General features: G+C 45.0%; 1 protein-coding gene across 7 annotated transcripts in view; it reads left to right on the top strand.

Moving 5' to 3' along the window:
• kif6 (kinesin family member 6) overlaps positions 1-24,737 on the top strand; it is a 326,246-nt gene that overhangs the window by 225,014 nt on the left and 76,495 nt on the right. For all 7 annotated transcript variants that reach the window (XR_007892184.1, XR_007892185.1, XM_051646212.1 and 4 more), the window contains one exon: positions 17,790-17,840. Coding sequence is in view for 5 of the 7 variants with exons in the window: in XM_051646212.1 (XP_051502172.1) it covers positions 17,790-17,840 (51 nt within the window). In the remaining 2 variants the exon portion in view is untranslated. The remainder of the gene's footprint in view (positions 1-17,789; positions 17,841-24,737) is intronic.

Genomic DNA, 24,737 nt, shown 5'->3' on the forward strand with positions numbered 1-24,737 from the left:
TTCAGAGTGATGCATGGGTGCTACTAAACTCTGCTGGCATGGAAATGCACCTGTCTTCTGATGTTGGGCGTTCCATTAGGACAGGTATGTCGCCGCAAGGTGATAACGACAGACGACGCCTCCACGGGTTGGAGTGCTGTACATGAAGCTCGTCCAGCCTATGGAGTCTGGATGGGCCAGCAGCAGTATTGGCACATAAAGTAGCTGGAGATGCTCATGGTGCTGCTGCCATTAAGGTTTTTCCTTCCATAGATTCAGGACAGCCATGTCCTCATCCGGTCGGACAACAGGACGGCGGTGTCCTACACTAATCGCCAGGGAGGGGTGCGCTCTCATGCCATGCTGAGGCTGGTACGTCGCATTCTTCTGTGGGCACGGGTCAATGTACTGTCTCTACGAGCCGTACATGTTCCAGGCCAGTTGAACTTGGGGGCGGATCTCCTGCCCAGACATGGTCTGATGCCCAGAGAATGGAAATTACATCCTCAGATAATGGAACAAATTTGGAGGAGGTTCGGCAGAGCGGAAGTGGCCTGTTCGCTTCGAGCAAGATGACACACTGTCTTCTCAGGTTTTCTCTCTCACCCCTGGCACCACTGGGCATTCATGCACTGGTTCATCAGTGGCCGTGTGCACATCTTTGCGTGTTTTCACCGATCAGTCTGCTGCATGCAGTTCTGCAGAGGGTTCGGGAGGATCGGTTCGGCTTCTGTTAATGGCACCGTATTGGCCATGTCAAGTATGGTTTTCGATTCTGGTCTCTCCCCTGGAAAAGAGACCTTGGGAGATTCTAGTCAGAGTGAACATGTTGTCTCAGGCACGGGGCAGCATTTACCACCCCCGGTCAGAATTGTGGAAGCTATGGGTGTGGCCACTCAACAGGGTGCTCTTTTGAATGATGGGTTATCCCCCGCTGTGGTTGATACCATTCTAAATGCAAGAGCTCCATCAACGAAGAGGCTATATAAGTTTAAGTGGTGTATTTTTGCTTGTTGGTATACAGCGCGAAGTGAAAAGCCAGTTCACTGCCCTGTCGGTACAGTGCTGGAATTTTTGCAGGAGCGTTTCGGGGCCGGGGTTGCTTAAAGTCTATGTTGCCGCTATAACAGCTGAACATGCGCTTATCAATGGAGTCTCTGTTGGTAGATATTCTCTTGTCTCTCGCTTATGCGTGGGGTACGCAGGCTTAGACCTTTTCATCCTGTCCATGATCTTTTATGGGATTGATCTGTTGTTTTAGAGGCACCCTCGGGTGCTCCATTCGAGCCCTTGACAACAGTTACTGAAAATGTTTTTACTCTCAAGATGGCACTGCTAGTGGCACTGGCATCGTTTAAGAGAGTCTGTGATTTGCATTCCCTGTCGGTCAATCCTTTGTGTATGGATTTTGCTCCAGGGTATTCAAAGGTTGTGTTGCATTTGGGCTATCTGCCCAAGGTTATTTCTACATCATTTTGCTCACAGACCATTCATTTTCAGGCTTTGTCGCTTTCCTTATTTAAGTTGGTGGAGCATGAAAGGTTACATATGCTTTGGCCAGTTCAGGCGCTGCGAATTTATGTTGACCATACTAGCCAGTGGCATAAGTCAGAACAGTTGTTTGTGTGCTTTGGTGGCTGCAACAGAAGTGTTTCGGTGTCCAAGCAAAGACTGTCTCATTGGTTTATTGATGCAATTTTGAGTGTTTACAAAACATGTGGTTTACCTTCGTCTTCAGGTATTCGAGCCCATTCTGTGAGGACCATGGCATCATCATGGGCTTTGGCTAGAGGTGCGTCCTTGGAGGACATTTGTATGGCAGCAGGGTGGTCCTCTCCGCATAAATTTGTTAGATAATTTGTTAGATTAACTCCTGCTTCCCAGGTTATCTCTGTTGGAACAGAGTAAATTCATAATTCCTTTTTTATTCAGCTGCTTTAACTCACTTGTGCACTGCTATAAGTTTGCCACATGGGCTTAGACAGTTGGCAGCTACTTTTCATAGCAATCATACGCATCTCGAATTCTCCGAAAGGGAACATCTTGGTTATGTACATAACCTTGGTTCCCTGAGGGGAACGAGATGCTGTGTTGCTGGCCATACTCTCTAACTGCTGCATAGGCTCATGCCTTTTGCAGAAAATATGACTCGATGGTGTGAAAGTGAGCACCTTTATGGAACCCATGACATAGCTCCCTAGGGGGTGTTGCTTAAGTGCCATCAGCCAATAAATTGGAATGATTGTATTAGGGCTTCAGACCATGTGATACTTGGATGGTGTCCCATAGCGATCATACGCAGTGTCTCGTTCCCCTCAGGGAACCAAGGTTATGTACGGTTATGTACGTTTCACCCATAAAATGCTTTTGTGTGTAGAACAACTTTTTTCACCAGCCCAAACTTCCATTAGTATGGTTATTGGAGCAGAATTTTTTGTGTGTGTGTGACAGTAAGCGAACAATCTAGAGAGAAAACCTTTTTCTTTATCATAACATGTAACATATATATATTTTAAATGATTCAAAATACAACAACAGAGGGTAACAGGTACATATTATGAGCACTTTTTTTTGTCCAGAACTATTTAATTATTAAAAAATAAAAATGCAATTCACATAAAACATTAACCTGAATAAACCTTACACCTTGAATACACTTGGATATTTCCTGAATATATTCTGTAAAATATGTAATTTGGTGTCCCGAGACAGTAAAAAGTCAAAGTCTCATTAAAAGCTTAAATTCTTGAAAAAAATACGTTAACATGATAGTGCAGAATAATGTTTTATTGTTATTTCTTAAAAAAAATAAGCACTGAATTTTTTTTAAAAATATCATTAATATTTAAAAATGCTTTTGTCCACCAAATCAAAGTAATGTGGTGTAACCAACATGTAGGTAGCTATTTTGTTGTTTAATTGGACAAAAACCATAAAACTGACTAATTGGCAGCCTTAATGTATACCATACCGATGTTTCAGAGGACCAAGTCTGCAGGTTTCAAAGTGTTTTGGAAGTTTTTCCCTCAACCTGTAATGTAAGTTACATTTTAACAACTGTTACACCATTTCCCTTTCAAGTCGGTCACTTCAGTCAGTTGCTGACGCTATGGGAGTTCCTCGCAGGAGTGCCAAACTGATTGAAACCCTTTTCAATCACACTAATGCCATTAGCAGGTGGCGCTTGGCGCTCCGCCCCCAATGTGAATGTCATTAAAGACATAAAAACCGTAGCACAGCGCCATTTCATCAGAATTTGAAAGGGTCCGATTGACATCTCTCGTCATCTGGAAACAAGATTCATTGCTTTCGTCATTTGGAATTGCACCCTGAACAGTGAGTGGATTGTCCTTCCGTGCTTTGTATTGATTTTGTAGTGTGCTGTGTGAGTTTTTCTTTCATTGAATATAAAATAAAAGAGCCTTTTGTTAACGACACCTTTATAAAGATGGCATTTTGCAAATGTTTCCACCAGCACATAAAAATTAGCAAAATATGCTTTTGTCTGACAGGCATGAGTATTGTTTTATATGCTATTTGTAGAGACTGATTGAATTCATTGTGAGCGCATAAGGCTCAAACCACCTTTGCTCTCGTCTCGCTTTCGTTCTGAAAGCCTAAATCGCTCCCCTCTTCTCCTGTTATATTCCTTCTGCAGCTCCAGAGGGACCACACAAGTTCCCGTTTCCTCCCTTTACTGTATCTAGCAAGGATGGGATACTGAGCACAGAGATATTGAGGATGATTTGTCACTGGCTTGACCCTTGCGTCTCTCCTCTTCTCCGTTACAAGTGGCTTCAGCTGTTCAGACGATCTGCGCCCCAGTAATAGTGCAAATAATAAAATCATGTTTGGCAGAGATTATGATAATTGATTTGTTGAACACTTGCTAAAAAAAACGGTACTTTCTCTTTAAGAAAACTGGCTGTCCCATAAAGAGTGTCTGTAAATAAACACATAAGACTCGAATGGCATTACCTCATCCATGCTATGCATGATTAGAGTTATATGTTTAGTTTTTTTCATAAACATAGTTTACCTGATTCAACTTAGCTTTTATGCTGGAAATGCCCAATGCTTTAAAAAGATTTACTGTTGCCTCGCCATAACACAGTGAGGGGCTGTAGAAAAAACCTAGTAGCCCCAAAAACAGTGGACTGTCTGCTCCATTTGAACTGAATAATCATGTCAGACACAGGACTCTAGCTCAGTAGGATTTCCCAAGAATCCCTACGGTAAAGCACCAAACATTTTCAGGATAATTCAACATTAATTCATATAAGCCATAGTTGTAATAGATTCTAATTTTTAAAAAAAAGTTTAATAGTGGCCACCTTGGATGAAGATGCATAAAGCTATAAATAAGTCTAATTTCAATTACTCATGACAACTGATACAGATAATGGACAATGTCATGTTGTAACAGGGCAGTTATATGAAAAAAATGAACTTTCATGTTTCTAGTATTTTTGTTTCGATAATTTTTTCTGTCAGAAAATTATAAACGCACCCAAGTGTGCCACGCGCTGTGTTTTGAATGACACTGACAGGGTGGATCCTCATTTTCACCTCATTGGTTTCACCCACTGAACGAATACACCCCTTCACTGAACTAGTCATTCATTTGAGTCTGAATGTTATGAGATGTTGTTCAAGAAAGAACTGAATGGTAAACTCATTCGCGGATGACTCATGAACAAAGATCTACTGACCAACTGTATGAGATGGAGGCGTGTCATTCGTTCAGTTCAGGATGTGAGTCAATCACGTTCAACAAGGAGAGACGGGTGAAATTCACAACAGGTTTATAGGTGAACACAAAACATGATCCCCAATTTATGAATATGTAAAAAGGACAGAATACCATACAGTTAAAATAACATGAATTACAGTTGGAAATATTGTGCCTTTTCTATGGCCACATTCACACAGCAGCAGAATACAGTTGTCAGACCTGTTTTGAGTGCTTAATATGGTTATGTTCACACACAGGACGGTTATTTACAGGTGTGACAACCACATTCTATAACTGAACTGACACCCGCAACCTTTCAGGTCTCACAACCGCATTCTCGGCAAACCTGTGCTGTCTGAATGGAACCGTACAGGACAACTAGTTGTTAGTTATGTCATGTAAAGTGAGAGACACACTGCACTGTACACATGTGTCTCGTGTGTTTCATGTGGGGTTTGTTAACTCACCAAGACGGAGACATGAGCTATGTGTCATCTGAAGATTCAACCGCTGTCTTCCACTGGCTACTCATGGGCATGGGCCATGCAACACAAAAGCTGTGCTCTGCATGCGGTTAAAAAACATTCAAACGGTTGTCAATCCCAAACACTGCCTGTGTGAATGTAGCCTTTGTTTTGGTAATAATTATGTCTAGCATTTAACCATACGGTTATGCTGTTTAAACTCTTTTCAACTTGTTAAAGTGTCTTCATACTTTTGTAGACATGCAAATTCCATTTGTCTTCCTTTCTTGTGTTTTGAAAGAATGACTTCAGTGTGAGCAATAGCATTCAAGAGCGGGCTATGAAGGACACATCATTGGTTTGACCCACTGAACGAATACGCCCCTCTCTGAACTGGGCTGCGTTCCACTTCACTTTAAGCATCCACTCGCTAACTTCCCTAAGCACTTCCCCTCGGGGAATCCCCGTCGCCATTTTGGAAGTCCTTTCCACTTCGTTAAGCGAGCGAGTGTGTCATGGTATGCTTAGCAGGAAGAAGGACCCAAGCGCTGGAATGAGTGAAAATAAATACTTTTATTTATTAAAACAACAGAAAAAAACAGGCAACACAAAACTCTCACAGGGAGAGAAAACAAATCAAAACATAAACTAGAATAAAATAATGATAACTAGGATCGACCAGGAACAGGAACAAGACAGGAACAGACTGACTTACTAACAAAACGATTCAACAAACACAAGAGGAAAAAGGGCACAATATATAGAGCAAGATGCATGAGGGACAGGTGCAGACAGTCAACATAATGGGACTAAATGAGGAGGTGCAGCAAAAAGAAACAAGCTGGCAAGGAAAGGAGAGCACATGGCAGACAGAAACACAACAAAGCCAGGCACTCAAACATAAGACAGAAACAAACACATTCACAGACAACAGAAAGGAGAGGGCTGTCAGACCGAGGTCATGACACTACCCCCACAATGGACGCCTCCTGGCATCCAAACCAGATAGGCCAGGCCAAGGAACAGATGACAGACCAGGTAAGGTGGGTGGGGGAGACAAGGGGGATGGTCTGGGCCAGTTAGTAGGTGGACTAGAAGGCCATGGTGGAACTGGAGAAGGACCCAGAGGCCTGGATGGACCGGAAGGCCAGGGAGGAGCCTGGGAAGGACCTGGATGGACAGGGATGTCAGGGCTAGACCAGAGGGGAACCCGGAGACCAAGGCAAAGTCTGAGCAGCTGAGCAGCTGAAGTCAGTGGTGGCCACAAAGGACTGGATAGACTGGTTGGTAGTCGTTGGAGACAGGAATGGGTCAGACAGGTCGATGACCACTGGGGACAGGACTGGGTCAGACTGAGAAAGGACCACAGAGGGCTGGTCAGACTGGGCAGGAACCTCACAGGGCTGAACAAACTGGTCAGTAGTTGTTGGGAACAGGCCTGGGTCAGACTGGTCGATGACCACTAGGGACAGGACTGAGTGAGTAGCACCCGCTGGGGACTGAATAAACTGAGCAACAGACTGGTAGCTAGTGTCTGGCAGGTGCTGGCTACTGGACTGAGCAAAAGACTGGTCACTGGTGTCTGATGGGTGCAGGTTACTGGACTGAGCAACAGTCTGATCAATTGTGTCTGACCGATGCTGGCCACTGGACTGAACAAAAGGCTGGTCGACAGCTGCTGGAAACTGGACAGGATCGTTGATGGTCACGGGACTGAACAGGCTCGTCGATGGCCATGGGAAACTGGACAGGCTTGTCAATGGCCACAGGGAACAGGACAGACTCAAAGGTCACGGGGGCTGGACAGGAACATCAATGGTCACAGGGGACTGGACAGACTCAAAGTGCTGAGCTTGGCCTGCTCCAGGGGCTCAAAGAGGTCTCTCTGTAGGGCAGGTAGGACCACAGAGAGAACCCAAGAGGGAATCAGGCACGGTCTAGGAGGATTCAACCTCCTCACGCCCTTGAGGAAACTGTTGATCAGGTCACGCTGTCGTGAGGGTCTCCCGTCCAGTGTGTCATGATAATCTGCTATGGCAGCCATGTACACTTTCAGGGTAGAGGGAGACAGCCGTCTCCCCAGCCCTTCCTGAAGGAAGGACAACACAGACCTGACGGCGCATCTCTGTGGGTCTTCCCCATGGGAAGAATACAAGTTCGTGAAGAGACGCCACTTCAAGGCATACAGCCGCCTCATAGAGGGGGCTCTGGCCTAAGTGATCGTATTTACCACCACTATTGGAAGACCTGCTAGGTATTCCATGTCCCATCCAGGAGTCAGGCATGGAGATTCCAGAGGTCTGGCCGCAGGTGCTGGAGCTTGCCCCGGCCCTGAGGAGGTCCTGCCTCAGGGGAATGCGCCAGGGAGGTGCTACTGCCAAGAGCATCAGATCCAAGAACCAAGTCCAGTTGGCGCAACAAACAGGACATGCTGCTCGTCCTCCCTGACTTTGCTGAGAGTCTGTGCAGTGAGGCTCACTGGAGGAGACACATACTTGCAAAGCCCCTGAGGCCAGTTGTGTGCCAAGGCATCCGCACTGAGGGGGGCCTCAGACAGGGAGTACCAAAGGAGGCAGTGAGATGACTCTTGGGAGGCGAACAGGTCTACCTGCGCCTCCCCGAATCTCTCCAAAACTGTCTGGACTACGTGGGGGTGGAGTCCCCACTCCCCGTGGAGCCTTACCTGCCGTGAGAGCGTGTCCGCTGCACGATTGAGGATGCCCGGAAGGTGAGTGGCTCGCAGAGACTTCAACGTATGCTGACTCCAAAGGAGGAGGCAGCAGGCGAGTTGTGACATGCGATGCAAGCGTACACAGCCTTGGCAGTTTATGTGCGCTACGGTCGCTGTGTTGTCGGTCTGGACCAACACATGCTTGCCCTGAATCAATGGCCGAAGCCTCCTCATGGCCAGCAACACCACCAGAAACTCTAAGCAGTTGATACCTGCCCGTTGCACACGGCGCCCCAGTCTGAGTTCGAGGTGTCTGTTGTGACCACGATGCACCTTGAGACCTGCTCTAGGGGAACACCTGCCCATAGAAACGCCAGGTCCGACCAAGGACTGAAAGTCTGACAGCACTGCAGCGTGATGGTCACACGCCGGGTGCCGTGGTGCTATGCCCACCTCGGGACTCGAGTCTGTAGCCAGTGCTGAAGCAGTCTCATATGCATCAACCCGAGGGGGAGAACCGCCGCCGAGGATGCCATGTGTCCCAAGAGCCTCTGAAATTATTTCACTGGCACCGCCACCTTCTGCCTGAAGGTTTCCGAAGAAAGGGTTTGTGTCGAGGAAGGATCAATACGTGAAAGTATGCGTTCTTCAGGTCGATGGCCGCGAACCAATCCTGACTTCGTACTGATGACAGGATGCACTGTAGCATTAACATCCTGTAAGGTTTTGTTCAAGGCACGCAGATCAAAGATTAGGCGCAACCCTCCCCCTCTCTTGGGTACAATAAAATAAGGGCTGTAAAAGCCCTCGCACAACTCGGCTATGGGGATGGGCTCTATTGCTCTCTTCGCCAGAAGGGTGGCAACCTCCGCCCAGTGGAGAGGATGCCACTGAACCTGGGCGGGCGTCTGGCGAACTGGAACACATAGCCGAGGCGAATTGTCCTAATGAGCCACCGCGAGGTGCTGGAGAGCGCTAACCAGGCCTCCAGCCCACACGACAGCAGCAACAAGGGGACAACTGGACTTACCGTGCCCGGGCAGGGAGGTTCTCGGCAAGGCAGAGCAGGCGCCCCACCTGGAAGACAGCCCAGGGAGGATGTGCTGCTCCGCAAGCCCGCAACGGTGGCTCCTTGCTTCATAAAGAAGGAAGTGAGCCTCGACTGCAACGTTCTGATGGGCATGTTCTCACAATGAGAATATGTCCCTTCCACGAAAGTTGCCTCGGCGTGCTGGGCACCAAGCACTCAAGGCAGATTTCATGGCTGTCTGGAGGGGAGAGATAATGACCACATCCAGTAGCGCAAACGCGGAAGGACATCTTTAAAAAGACGGCAAGCATTTGCGTGAGCTCTTTTAGAAGGAAATACACTCTTTTGAATATACTGTTTTAGCACCCATGGACTCAGCCGCCGAAGCACCCAGGGGAAACACAACACTCGACTGTGCGAGGGTGTCCACTGATATGCGCCGTAAAATCCAGCAGCGTAAGCAAAAGGTGAGATGACGAACACAAGCATGCATTTGGCTCCGAAGAAAAAATCTGAACACGCCATCTTCTTTTATACCCGTATGTCCAGGGCAGAGAGTGGCATGCAACTGCCTGCATCACTTATGTCTTTTAAAACAGACTTCTCAGACAATAAACTACTGCCAAGTAAAGCCTATACCAGCCAGAAAGCAAAGGACCCTCCACTGACCACTGCCTGCAGCCCTGCAGTCAATTTTGCATGGACTTCAAAGACTCCAAATTATCCTTACAATTTACTCATTATCTTTACAGTTTTTAACATTGCCTCACTAACATAATGAAAAATTGCATCATTTAATCTATTCAATGAGCACATGACTTGTATTACACATACTATGTACTGTAGCTAAATAATATCAGCATTTATTAACATATTTGTAAAGTCTAAGGAGAATAGGCTCCCCACGTTTTTCTCTCCACCAACTAATCTTTTGGAATTTTCCTGGCCAAATTCACCTTTGGCTTGCTCACTGATTTAAGACATTAATGCATGATTTTCTATGAACCTCTTCACTAGGGGCTTTAAGACATTATGGCATGATTTCCTGTAAAGCTGGTTTAAAACAGTGTGAACTGTGAGGCGAAGCACTATACAAATAAAAACTTTACTTGCAACTGTCATTCTCTCTCTCTCTCTCTCTCTCTCTCTCTCTCTCTCGCTTTCTCTCTCACTCACTTTCCTGCCTCTTCTGTCCTCTTGTGTTGGACTATTGGCAATGTGGAGTTGGCGAGTTTATATTGGAGTGCATTAAAGGTATGCATGAGGGACCATGCTGTATCTAGGAACCAATGTTGTTCATACAGACTTCGGACCACTACAAAATGGCTGACTAATTGCACTATACAATATAGGGGATAAGGAGTGACTTTGGACAGAGTTAAAATTTTTATTTTTTGATGAACTATTCCTTTAATCACAGGTAGCTGTGTAAAGTGTAAACATCTCAAAGACAACATAATGCATCACTGTGAGTACATTACAGTTGCAAGAAAAAGTATGTGAACCCGTTGCCGTCCTCTGAATGAATTGGTTATAAAATTTGATCTAAGTCCCAATAAAAAATAACTACACAGTCTGCATAAAAAAATAAAACACAATAATAAAGTTTCACAGCTTCATTGAACAGACCATATAAAAATTCACAGTGCAGGGTGGAAAAAGTATGTGATCCACTGGAAGTATTAACTGATTGTTAACAACTCCTTTGGCAACAATAACATCCACCAAACATGTCCTGTAATTGCACACCTGCATAATTGTCAGGTGAAATTTTGCACCATTCCTCTGAACAAAACTGTTTCAGTTTTGCATTGTTCTTAGGCTATCTGGTGTAAATCGCTTCCTTGATGTCATGCCAAAGCTCACAATCGGGTTGAGTTCAGGACTCAGGCCAGTCCAGAAGGTAGGGGTGTGCAAAAGGGACACAACGTCTCGATCCCTCCATCAGGGAACAGAGGTTACGAAAGTAACCAGGACATTCCCTATCTGTCACTCACTCGACGCTGTGTCGATGTAGTGACACTAGGGGTCCCTATACAAAAGGCCACAACTATCTGAACTGTGTTACGTGAACTGGTGGTGTGTGACGGGCAGACCGCTGTGTGCCTCGTAGCCAGCACACCATGCCATCACGTAACCTCCCCCAATGTTCTTATGAGCGTCGAACGGTCCATCAGGAACAAGTCAACTGCCCAACTATAGGGACAGGCTAGCCCAGCCGAGGCCTCTTTCCCTTTCTTTTCTCCCCAGAAAGAGTGGAATTTGTTAACTGACTGGGAGCCATAAGTGTCTGCGTCGGGGTGTCCCTCCCAAGGGGAAGACACCGCAGAGACCACACCCCGCCCAAAAAGGGGCGAGGGGTATTTTGAGTGGAATACGTCACATGGTCTTACTGAGTCTTGTTGGAAGTATGTCATGTGGAGAGGTCCCATGGTAGGTCCTACCCGAAGGGGGAGGAGTTTCAACAGAGCATGGCGACCGGGGGCAGAGGGGCCTGTGCCCAAGGAAGATGCAGTTTACTGACAGGGAAACGATTTTGCGGAAAATATCACATGGGGTCGCCCTCAGGGAACCAGCACATGTGGAGCACCTACCTCAGTACAGGGGCTCATTAGTGCATGTACTGGGCTGGTCAGCGAGTTTCTCCGCAAACTCAACTGCCAGAGGGCTAAGGAGGAAGGTCATCCAGGGATCACAGTCTGTGAACACGACTGGGAGTCAAGAGCGCACATCTTCACCTCAAGGGATGGGAAAGGCGCTATGTGCAAGCGGTACACCTGGCCAGCTGTCCCGGAACTTACCCGCTTGTGCCTGCCAATACACGGGACGAGACCGGCTCAACCCGGAGATTGTAGAACCTCGCAAAGGTGTTGGGTGTTGCCCAGCCCGCTGCTCTGCAGATGTCTGGCAAAGAGGCGCCACTGGCCAGGGCCCAGAAGGACGCCACACTCCTGATAGAGTGGGCTCATAACCCCACAGGGGGTGGCATGTCCTGAGCCTTATATGCCATCGCGATGCCGTCAATGACCCAGTGGGTGATCCTCTGTTTGGAGACAGCACTTCCTTTCCGCTGTCCACCAAAACAGACAAAGAGCTGCTCGGAGCTTCTAAGGCTCTGTGTGCAATCCAAATAGATGCGTAAAGCTCGCACTGGACACAGCAACGGCAAGGCTGGGTCTGCCTCCTCCTGGGGCAGCACTTGCAGGCTCACCACCTGATCCCTAGAAGGGGTAGTGGGAACCTTGGGCACATAGCCCGGTCGGGGCCTCAGGATCACGTGAGAGTAACCCGGACCGAACTCCAGGCACGATTTGCTGACAGAGAACGCCTGCAGGTCCCCTACCCTTTTGATGGAAGTGAGCGCAGTCAGGAGGGCAGTCTTTAAAGAGAGTGCCTTAAGCTCAGCTGACTCCAAGGGCTCAAAGGGAGCTCCCTGTAGACCCCGAAGGACTACAGAGAGGTCCCACGAGGGGACGAGGTGTGGTCTGGAGGGATTCAATCTCCTAGCGCCTCTCAGGAACCTGATGATCAAGTCATGCTTCCCCAAGTACTTACCATCTACTGCATCGTGATGAGCCGAAATAGCGACTACATACACCTTCAAGATGGAGGGGGACAGCCGCCCCTCCAGCCTCTCCTGCAGGAAGGAAAGCACTGATTCAACTGTGCATCTCTGGGGGTCTTCGCGTCGGAAAGAACACCACTTAGCGAACAGACGCCACTTCAAGGCATGCAGGCGCCTCGTAAAGGGAGCACTAGCCTGAGTTATCGTGTCTACCACCGCAGGTGGTAGGCCACTTAGGTCTTCTGCGTCCCGTCCAGGGGCCAGATGTGGAGATTCCAGAGGTCTGATCGTGGGTTCCAGATGGTGCCCCGTCCCTGAGAAAGAAGGTCCTTCCTCAGGGGAATTCGTCAGGGGGGCTGTTGCGAGGAGCGTGAAATCCGAGAACCATGTCTGGGTGGGCCAGTAGGTTGCTACTAGGACGACCTGCTCCTCATCCTCCCTGACCTTGCACAGGGTCTGTGCAAGTAGGCTCACTGAGAAAAACGCATATTTGCATAGTCCAGGGGGCCAGCTGTGTCCCAGCACATCTATACCGAGGGGTGCCTCAGTCAGAACTTACCAAAGCGGCAGTGGGAGGATTCCTGGGAAGCAAACAGGTCTACCTGTGTTCAACCTTGCACAGGGTCTGTGCAAGTAGGCTCACTGAGGAAAACGCATATTTGCATAGTCCAGGGGGCCAGCTGTGTCCCAGCGCATCTATACCGAGGGGTGCCTCAGTCAGAACTTACCAAAGCGGCAGTGGGAGGATTCCCGGGAAGCAAACAGGTCTACCTGTGTTTGACCGAATTGACTCCAAATCAGCTGGACCACCTGAGGGTGGAGTCTCCACACTCCCCTGAGGGTAACCTGACATGACAGTGTGTCCACTGCGGTGTTGAGGTGGCTCGTAGCGACTTGAGGCGCTGTTGACTCCAGAGGAGGAGACGGTGGGTGAGTTGTGACATGCAACGGGAGCGTAGACCGCCTTGACGGTTGACGTAAGCTACCGTCACTGTGTTGTCCATCTGGACCAACATGTGCTTGCCCTGGATCAGTGGCCGCAACCTCCGCAGGGCGAGCAGTACTGCCAACAACTCTAGGCAGTTGATGTGCCAACGCAGCCGCGGGCCAGTCCAGGAGCCATCGGCTGTGTGCCCGTTGCATCCGGCGCCCCAGCCCGTCTTGAAGGCGTTTGTTGTAACCATGATGCGCCTGGGGACCTGCTCTAGGGGAACCCCTGCCTGTAGAAATGCAAGGTCAGTCCAAGGGCTAAAAAGATGGTGACAGATCGGCGTGATGGTCACGCGATGTGTCCCAGGGCACCATGCCCATCTCGGGACTCGAGTCTGAAGCCAGTGCTGAAGCGGTCTCATATGCATCATACATCGAGGATGCCATGTGCCCCAGGAGCCTCTGAAAAAGTTTGGTGGAACAGTTCAGCACCGACTGCTCGCTCTCGTTCGTGAGGCACGCTGTCATCGAGACTGAGTCCAACTCAAAACCGAGAAAAGAGACGCTCTGAACCGGGGAGAGCTTGCTCTTTCCCCAATTGACCCGAAGCCCCAGTCTGCTGAGGTGCCGGAGCACAAGGTCCCTGTGTGCGCACAGCAACTCTCAAGAGTGAGCTAGGATTAGCCAGTCGTCGAGATAGTTGAGGATGCGGATGCCCACTTCCCTTAGCTGCCTCTGTGACCTTTGTGAAGATGTGAGGGGACAAGGACAGGCCGAAGGGGAGGACCTTGTACTGGTACGCCTGGCCTTCGAAGGCAAACCGCAGGAAGGGTCTGTGTCGAGGTAAGACCAAGACATGGCAGTACGCGTCCTTCAGGTCTACCGCCGCGAACCAATCTTGATGCCGGATGCTCGTTAGAATGCGTTTTTGCATCAGCATCTTGGACAGGAGTCTGTGCAAAGCCCGGTTCAGTACTTGCAGGTGAAGGATTGGTCGTAACCCACTGCCTTTCTTCGGTACGATGAAGGGCTGTAGAACCCTTTCTTCATCTCGGCTGAAGGGACAGGCTCTATCGCGCCCTTGCACAGAAGGGTAGCGATTTCTGCACGCAAGGTAGCGGTGTTCTCGCCCTTCACCGAGGTGAAGCGGACGCCGCTGAACCTGGGTGGGCGCCTGAAGAACTGAATCACGTAGCCGAGTCGGACGGTCCAGGTCAGCCATTTCGACGGGTTGGAAAGTGCGAGCCATACGGCCAAACTCTGGGCGAGGGGGGACCAAGGGAATGATCACGTCAGACGTACCGGCGGGTGGGGCCTCACGGCGGGGCGGAGCTCGAGGTGCCACATCGAGGGGACTAGAGCCCCATGGCCGTGCTGAGTCCAGGGACATCGAAGCACTTACCTGGCTCTTGCCGCCCACCTTAAGGTTGGCCGAGGAGTGGGGAGGAGGAATCTCGTCCCCGTAGTCCACTGGAACCAATCCTGTGTGGGCGTGTTTGTGCCACAGCTGCACCACGGGGGCGGGCTGCGGGAGAGCCGGTGTTGTTGCTGCAGGAGGATGCCCTTGGCGATGAGCAGACAGGGTGCCGCGCCGGGGCAGGATATGTTGTAAGGCCTCTGTCTGCTTCTTCACCACCGAGAACTGCTGGGCAAAGTCCTCGACAACATCGCCAAACAGGCCAACCTGGGAAATGGGGGCGTCAAGGAACTGTGCCTTGTCCGCCTCTCCCATCTCAACCAAGTTGAGCTAAAGGTGGCGCTCCTGGATAGATGTACACTTTTAACCTTTAAAGCATTTAAACCTTTATAGAGCATTTAAACTTTTTAGGAATAAAGTCTTAACCAGATACTTACCTTAATTGGTGACATGAAAATAAATGTGGTCGACTTTTAGAGATGAATAGACAAGCTCCGTTGTGAAATCATCACATCTGGTCAGGAATTTAACATTGTCCTCAGGCTGGTTTTTAAATGATTACATGGAAATCATTACATGTGAATCATGTGATACATTAATATAGACATTTTAAGGAGTGGAAAATGTAGCCTACATGATGTAGTGTCTTAGTTAATGTTACAATTGATAAGCTCCAGACATGCACAATTAATGGTGACCGCAAACTGAGTCGAGACTGCAACCATCCGATCTGAAATCACACCGTGCGCATTTTCATTCCTAAGTTTTACACTTTAAAGTTTGAGTAGGCAACTCATATTTACTTCACAGACTCATCATTTTGTTGTAATTTTGGATGTTTATTTAAAATGTTGCTTTATCCTTGTGCTTCTTGGATAATCAGTCAAACAAATATTGTTTCTATTATTCGCATAAATCCGTTTTACGTTTTGAAGTCATTATTTGTGCCTAACCAAATATGGTATTCGGCTTCGGGCGCATCCCTACCAGAAGGCATACTGTATTGTATTTTCTTCTGCTGAAGTCATTTTGTTGTTGATTTACTGATTTATTTACATTTGTCCTTTTGCATCACCCAACTTCTGTTAAGATTTTATTGGCAGACAGACAGCCTTACATTCAGCTACAAAATGTTCTAATAAACATGGGAATTCATTTTTCTGCTAGTGATAGCATGCTGCCAGGCCCTACAGTTTTTGAAAGCAGCCCAAACCTTGATGGTCTCTCCACCACACTTTACAGTTGGGATACGATTTTAATGTTGGTGTGATGTGCTCTGCCTTGTTTTTCTCCACACATAGTGTTGTGTATGTTCTTTTGTAAACTTCAAAACTTGTAAGCTTTCTCCATAGTGTCCTCCCATGAACACTGGCTTGTCAAGTGTTATCATAGACACATCAGCAGAGATGTTAACATGTTCCAGAGATGTCTGTAAATGGCAGTCTTGGATTCTTCTCAATATCATTGTTAATTCTACACAGTGCTCTAGCATCCATCTTTGCAGGACGTGAACTCCGAGTTAGCTTGGAAATCAGTATAGACAGGGATTTACATTTTTACACTGTGTGTTCAACAGAGTTAAATAGAGTTCAAAGTGTTTGTGTTTTCAAATGTGTTCAAAAGACATGACAACCTGTCATTGTTTTTGTGTTATTTAAGCAGACTGTATTTGTATTTTGCAGGGTTTTTTAAAACTGTTCCTTAAGCCTCCCCAGCACTGCACATTTGAAAATCTCCCTTTTAAACACACCTGAATTAACTCATCAGCTGACTAGTAATGTATTCCATGACCCGAACTGGGTGTGTCAAATCAGGAAGACATCCAAAATGTGTAGTGCTGGGGAGACATAAAGGAATCGTTTGAAAACCCCTGGGGTGCTTCTCATATCTGAAATTGTGCATTCTCATTTACTCACTCCATCCTCGAGCCTGTGAACCAGAAACCGATCAAAGTCTGCCATCATTAAAGGACGTATCAATTCTCTAAATGCACCATGAGTAGGCAAGGACAGAGGATGGAGGAAGCTTATCGAGGATGCTTGAGCGAGAAAGCACAGGAGCTTCCTAAATGGAAGAGTTTTTGGTCGAAGCACCTGACACATGTATAAATTCTCCTCCCCCTCATATCTGACACAACATTTTAATTCATGTTTCACCTTTGCAGTTTAAATAAACCATAATTGTCACATACTTCAACAGTGCATCTTGAGTTATTTGGATTTATTATTAATAAATAAAGTTTAAATAACATAATAGCAACTGCGCCGAGGTACTGCAGCTGTGCAAAAATGACTTATTTCATTTTACAAATCTGTCTTGTTCAATTCCTCTGTCCTTGTTTCCTTTTCTTCCATCATTTCCTCATTTCCTCATTTCCTAAGAGGGTTGAGCAAGGAAACGAGGAAAGGAAGCAAGGAAAGAAAATGAGGATGCACAATTTCAGATACGAGTAGCACCCCTAGTCTATTGTGATTGAACATCAAATTTAATTTTATCACCAGTTATATCATTAATATATTCAGAAATCCATGATAATTCAAAGTGTTCACATACCTTTATTCCTGCAACTGTATATTGGATTTTCCTCTGGCTTGTCAAAGGATATTTAACATGTACACAAATTCTAAAAGAGATAAATGGAACATAAACACCACTTTGGGCAGTGGTGGCTCAGCAGTTAAGGCTCTGGGTTACTGATCAGAAGGTCAGGGGTTCAAGCCCCAGCACTGCCAAGATGCCACTGTTGGGCCCTTGAGCAAGGCCCTTGACCCTATCTGCTCCAGGGACGCTGTATCATGGCTGACCCTGCACTCTGACCCCAGCTTAGCTGGGATATGTGAAAAAAAAGAATTTCACTGTATATGTGCAAATGTATATGTGTGATAAATAAATATAATAAATTAATTAAAAAAATTAAATTAATTAACAATGTTTATATTTTTCATGTTTGCCTTCATTTTGTTTCCTTTCACATCTTGTCTCTTTCTCTCACTCCCAGATGAGCTAAAGACACAGCTGAAAATGAGACGAATGCAAGTGGCAGCCCAAGGTAGGTGACTCTCTGAGTATGTTAGTCAGGGTTTTGTCATCTTCCTAAGAGGCTAAAGAAAGAGATGCATCAGTGAGTGCATGGATCTGACGGCAACCTCCTTTTTGATTATCAGGCTGAAGGAAAACCATTCCAAGTTTGCAAACCATCAACCCAAGTGCCCTGCTTTACAAAAAAAAAAAAAAAAAAAAACTGGTTTCCATTATTAGAAATGCATAGTCATGAATATAACAATTTTGAACTCAATTTGTGTAAAAAAAAAAAATAGTTAGCTTTAAACTTTCCTGTTGGAGTAGTTTTAGTCATGTAGCATTATATATTGTATGACTGGCCCAAGGTGGTTCCACATCCTAACTTTGAAAGACAGGCTGAGACATCCTCCTGCTGTGTCAGTGACTAATACACCAACCAGGAACTGACCCATAAGAAACTAAGAGGAAGAGGATAATGCATGCCACTCACCAACAGATCTAATTAAAAGATATCTTTTTAACTTTGTGTGACCCTGCATGGTCTTTCTGCATGGAAATTGTTTTCCCTTCTCTAAATTAAAATTAAATTATGCATAGCATAATGTAAATAAAACCGACTACTTTCAATTCAGAACACTGGGTTAAACTCTCGACAAGTCACATGACAAAACAATATGGCACCGATCACAGGGGAGTTTGTCTTTGGGAGAAACCTAATTACGTTTTTACATTGAAACCTGTTTGAGTCAAAAGATTAGAGTCTCTAGTTTCATACAATATGCCATTTAAAAAATTTGAATGATCTATCACAAAACGGCACACTGTTAAACACAATGACTACTTACGAGGACTGTAGACCTTTTTTCCCCCTTAGAAATCCTATATTTACTGTGCATTTTACAAACAGCCAAGTTCATTCCCTTTTAACCAAAAGTTCAGTTTCAGGCTGCAGATGATGTTTGGACCACTCAACATGTTTGGCACACATGGTAATCAATGGTAATCAGTACATTGTTTTAGAATTTATAATGCATGACCTAAGTTCAGCCATAAAACTCTATTGGGGGCAAGCTGATAGGTTCTTCGAATGGTATTCCATTCAGACAATTGACCTGTTCACATGTGACATGTTAAGGTCACACAACCGCATTTTTTGGCAAACCTGTGCTGTGTGAATGGAACCATACTGGACAACTTGTTGTTTGACACGTCATATAATGTGAGAGACACGCTGCACTGTACATGTGTGTCTTGTGTGTTTTATGTGGGGCAAGGGCATAAACAGGAAATTATTAAATAAAAATGGATGGGCCAAGTTTTCACCCAATTTATTAATTTTTTTTACCAAATTTTCCTTAACAGAGAAGCGCCCTATTCAAACAGTTCTTTCACATTTTCAGAAATCAGAATTTATTAATGTTTTAAACAATTTTATAAACATACAGTATATTTGAAGTCAAGGAATAATCTCTAATATTCTGGATGGGTCTAGGTCTAATTTGGGTGGCACCCACTCTTGGCTACACCACTGATGTGGGGTTTTGTTAACTCATGGAGACTAAGAAATTAGCTGTGTGTCATTCGAAGATCCAACCTCTGTCTTCCACTGGAACTCATCGAGTGCACAAGCTTGCACGACACAAATGCTGCAATTTGCACTAGGTTTTAAAGCATTCAGAGCTGCTGTTGGTTAATTATTATCAGATGGAGGAAATCACACTGCGATTGGACACATTTATTCTATAACAAGGCATCAATTGTGTTAAGACTTGCTGTTGTTGTTGATGTCGCCATCTTTAATATTTTCTTTAGTGACTGTCACTGTGGTTACAACTGTTAGAATTAGTGATCGACCGATATGGGTTTTTTAATGGCTGATGCCAATATCCAGAGAGCAGGGTGGCCGATACAATGCTGATATATCACACAATTTAATAAAGTAAATAACATAAACATAAAATTGCTAAAAAATGAATAAGCTCTTATTTAGCACTATATTTACTAAATTTCACACAAAACTTTAACTTTGTAAAAAGAATAATAAAAAAAAAAAACATTAGTCATCAAATTTTTATTTATTTATTTGCACATTAAGAAACTGTTAATATATTAGGAAGAAGGAAATAACAGTACACACAGTAGTCCAGCAACCATGGATGGCATGTCCACGTTAGCAATCGCATTTTCTCAAAAAATACCAAATCAAACCAAGAATCAAGAAAGTTAAAAGTGACAGGGAATTGCTGAGGAGAGGCTAATAGAATATGTGCTTTAGAGGTAAATAAATGAGCGCTCCATGAGGTTGGTTTATTTCATCTGTTTAAATGAGATATGCGCATATTTGCAGACAGTATATGATTTTAGTTTTATTGATATTTGCCTTTTTATCATTAGACAAGACAGTTAAAAGTTACAGGGAACTGTTTAGGAGAGAGAGGGAGAATGAAACAGCCGATGCTCTGAATGCAGACCGTTTAAATGACACTGTGTTGCACACATTATTACACTATTATTGTAGTAACATGATGGCATGTAACAAAAAAAATGAACCGTGACTGGTCATTTACATGTCTCAGTCATTTCACATGCAAGCAGGCGATTCTCAGCGCCCTCAAGAAACAAATCGGCCAAAGGGGAATTAAACAATTCTGAATATCAGCCGATTTATCAGCCTTGGCGATATATCAGTCAACCATTAGTTAGAATACGGGCTTGACTTTGGTTGTTAGTTCATTCAGACAATATTCAAACTGCTACTGTAAGCTGTTGTATGAACAGCACATTTCAATAATCACACCTGTAACTAAAGACGGTTGTCAATCCCAAATATTGACCAAGTGAATGTAGCCTTTGTAATCCAATTATGATTTTGCAGCAAGTTATTTTAAACGTTTTCATAGTAAGATCATTTTCTATTTCTAAACCATTCATGTAAACATGTTTTAATTCATGTCAACACTGCAAGCTATAGATAATCTTGCTGTTTCAATTCATGTTTCTGCTGCAAGTTTTATAACCAAAATCTTTTTGATTCTCTGCTAGCTTTAGTTTAAGTCGTGATATTGCAGCAAACTCTAGTGAGAGCTCGTTTTTAATGTCTACATCGCAAGCTCATAATTCAACCCATCATTTTGAAATCATCTCTTGTGGTAAGTCTTTTATTCATGATTTTGCAGCGAGTGAGTTTTTGTGTTCTAATTCATGATTTTGCAGCAAGCTTATTTACATTTTTTTTTGTTATTAACATTTTTATTGATTCATAAATTAACACAAAAAATACAGCAACATATATATAATTAATCAAACACTTTAAACATTAAACCCCCACTATATCCCCTCCCCCTACCAAACTCTCAACCCACCCTGACCCCCCCACGAATAGAATATAGACACACACACAGAAAAACTAAACAACAACATAAAATAACATACAATAATCAAGTATAATAAAAATAAATAAATAAATAAATAAATAAAAACTAAACTCTAAAATACTCCCTCCACCGCCCCACCTCGAGATTCCCTCAAAAATTATAATAATTGCCCCATTTCTTATTGTAAGATTCCCTAGGCCCCATCCTAATGCTCGACCCCTCCTCGAAGGCAGCCACCCTCCCCATCTCTGCGCACCACTCCGGGAACGAGGGTGCTCCATCCAACTTCCAACTCCTCAAAATAATCTGCCTACCAATCATCACACTGGTCAAAACCCAGTCCTTCATGTACTTATCTACCAAATCCATGACCTCCTTATCTCCCAAAATACAGAGTCTGGGGCAGGAGACCTGAGTGCCCAACACATCACACACAAAACTTTGCACCTTCAGCCATAATTCTTGGATCTTAAGGCACACCCAAAAAACATGGATGGTGTCTCCATCTTCAGTATGGCATCGCCAGCAGATGGGTGTGTCCTTAAGACCAAGCCTATACAATCTAGAGGGGGTCCAATAAAATCTATGTAAAATCTTAAATTGCATAAGGTGAACCCTTGCATCTCTAGATGCAGACTTTATGTTTTTTAGAATCCTTGCCCACACTCCCTCCTCCAATAACAAATTTAAATCTTCCTCTCATAATCTTTTGAGAGAATTTAAAGCTTCGTTCCCCAGACTCTGAATTAACAGGGAGTAATACACTGATGCCTCATGACTCTTCCCAAAAGCAGCAATCACCACTTCCAGAGTATCTGCCGCTCTAGGGGGGGTGTATGCTACTCCCAAAAACAGAGCAGAGCAGGTGGCGGAGCTGTAAATACTTAAAAAATTGAGATCTGGGAATCCCAAAATGTTGAATCAAATTTTCAAAAGATCTCAATACTCCACCCTCATATAGGTCACCAAGTGTATTAACCCCCCTCACAATCCAGTCTGACCAACAGAAAGGGGACTTATTAATACATAGTTTAGGGGGGCCTGGGTAGCTCAGTGGTAAAATACGCTGGCTACCACCCCTGGAGTTCGCTAGTTCGAATCCCAGGGCATGCTGAGTGACTCCAGCCAGGTCTCCTAAGCAACCAAATTGGCCCGGTTGCTAGGGAGGGTAGAGTCACATGGGGTAACCTCCTGGTGGTCGCTATAATGTGGTTCGTTCTCAGTGGGGCGCGTGGTGAGTTGAGCGTGGTTGCCGCGGTGGATGGCGTGAAGCCTCCACACGCGCTATGTCTCCGTGGCAATGCGCTCAGCAAGCCACGTGATAAGATGCGCGGGTTGACTGTCTCAGACACGGAGGCAACTGGGATTCTTCTTCCACCACCCGGAATGAGGCGAATCACTATGCAACCACGAGGACTTAGAGCGCATTGGGAATTGGGCATTCCAAATTGGGAGAAAAAGGGGGAAAAATAAAAAAATAAATAAAAAAAATACATAGTTTAGGGTACAGCCATATGCTCGAGGCTACGTTTAAATAAATATCAGAATTAAACACTCTGGACACTTTTGTCCATATCGAGTGCAAATGCAAAATAACGGGGTGCGACTTAACCTCTCCAGCTAGTTTAATCGAAAGGTGAGATGGGGCAAGAACTTCCTTTTCAATACAAAACCAGGGAGGAGCTCTCTCAGGTGGAAGCGACCAATGAACCAAATGTCTAAGACTGAATGCATAATAATAAAATAAAGTCTTGGGTAGGCCTAACCCACCTTTGTCAATCGGCCTATGTAACTTACTGAAATTTAAACTGGGACGTTTACCATTCCAAATGAAGGACTTCGCTATGCTATCAAATTGCTTGAAATAAGAGAGGGGGACATCTACAGGGAGAGATTGTAGCAGGTAGTTACATTTTGGAAAACAATTCATTTTAATAACATTAACCTTCCCAATCATCGATAAGTGTAATGAAGCCCACCTGTCCACATCATTCGAAAACCTTTTTATTAAGGGATCAAAATTAACTCTGACTAAATCAGACACATTTGCTGGGAATAAAATTCCCAAATACTTAATTCCCTGTTTGGGCAACTGGAAGGCACCCTGCTGGAAGGCCGTTACTGGACAGTACGCTGTCAAAGCCAAAGCTTCGGATTAGACCAATTGACTTTGTATCCTGAGAATTTGGAAAAGGAATTAATAATTGTGTGGAGGCAAGGCATAGATCTAGTAGGGTCAGAGACGAATAATAAAATAACATCTGTGTAAAGCAGAAGCTTATACGCCACACCTCCCGTCGTCACCCCTGGAAAATCATCCTCCTTTCTTATTGCAGCTGCTAATGGTTCCAGGGCAAGACAGAACAATAATGGGGAAAGAGGGCAACCCTGCCGGGTGCCCCTATCCAGAGTAAAATAATCTGAAATTAACCCATTTGTTCTGCTACAGGGTGTCTATAAAGTAACTTAATCCAACCAATAAATGTACTCCCGAACCCATACCTTTCCAAAATCTTAAAAAGATAATCCCATTCTACCATATCAAACATCTTTTCGGCGTCAAGAGAGATGGCAGCAACCGGAGATTGATCATTCGCTACTGACCACATGATATTGATGAGACGCCTAAAATTATCAGAAGAGCTACAGCCTCGAATAAACCCCACCTGATCTATATGTATAAGTGATGTCATAACTTTACTTAATCGATTAGCCAGAATTTTGGACAAGATTTTTACATCTAACTGGATCAGGGAAATTGGGCGGTAACTTTTACACTCGCTTGGATCTTTGTCCTTTTTTAGAATCAGACTGATCCGGGCTTGTGTCATGGTTGGCAGAAGCTTTCCGTTCTTTAATGATTCCGTATAAACTTCTAACAAAAGTGGAGCCAGTTCTGTAGCATAAGATTTGAAAAACTCAGAGGAAAAGCCGTCAGGCCCCGGAGCCTTGCCTGTAGGCAAGGCTTTAATTACCTCATCAAGCTCCTCCAAGGTTATCTCAGAATCAAGAGATTTTTTTGCACAGTCGTCAGTTTAGGGAGATCTAATGGTTCCACAAAGTTTCTAATATCTTCATCAATGGATAAAGACGTGGAACCATAGAGATCAAGATAGAACTCTTTAAAGACATTATTAATATCAATAGCCGAGGTAAATATTTCACCACAAGCAGATTTCACTGAGGGAATGATAGAAAAAGAATCTCTCTGCTTTATATATCTAGACAAAAGTTTTCCTGCTTTGTCACCTGACTCAAAGTATGACTGTCTTGCCCTGAATAACCAAAACTCCACTTTCCGTGACAAAATAGTATTATATCTATATTTCAATTGGGTCAATTCTCTGAGGCCATCAGATGACATACGGCGCTTCAGCTCTGCCTCGGCACTATTAATATTTCCTTCCAACTCCACAAGTTCTTGTGTTTTGGATTTTTTAATGAATGAGGCATACTGTATGATCTGACCCCTAAGAACCGCCTTAAGTGCCTCCCAAGCCACGCCCACAGAGGATACTGAGGACCAGTTGGTCTCAATATAAACACTGATT

This window comes from Myxocyprinus asiaticus, chromosome 20 (genome assembly GCF_019703515.2).
Source record: "Myxocyprinus asiaticus isolate MX2 ecotype Aquarium Trade chromosome 20, UBuf_Myxa_2, whole genome shotgun sequence".
Classification (NCBI taxonomy): Eukaryota; Metazoa; Chordata; class Actinopteri; order Cypriniformes; family Catostomidae; genus Myxocyprinus; species Myxocyprinus asiaticus.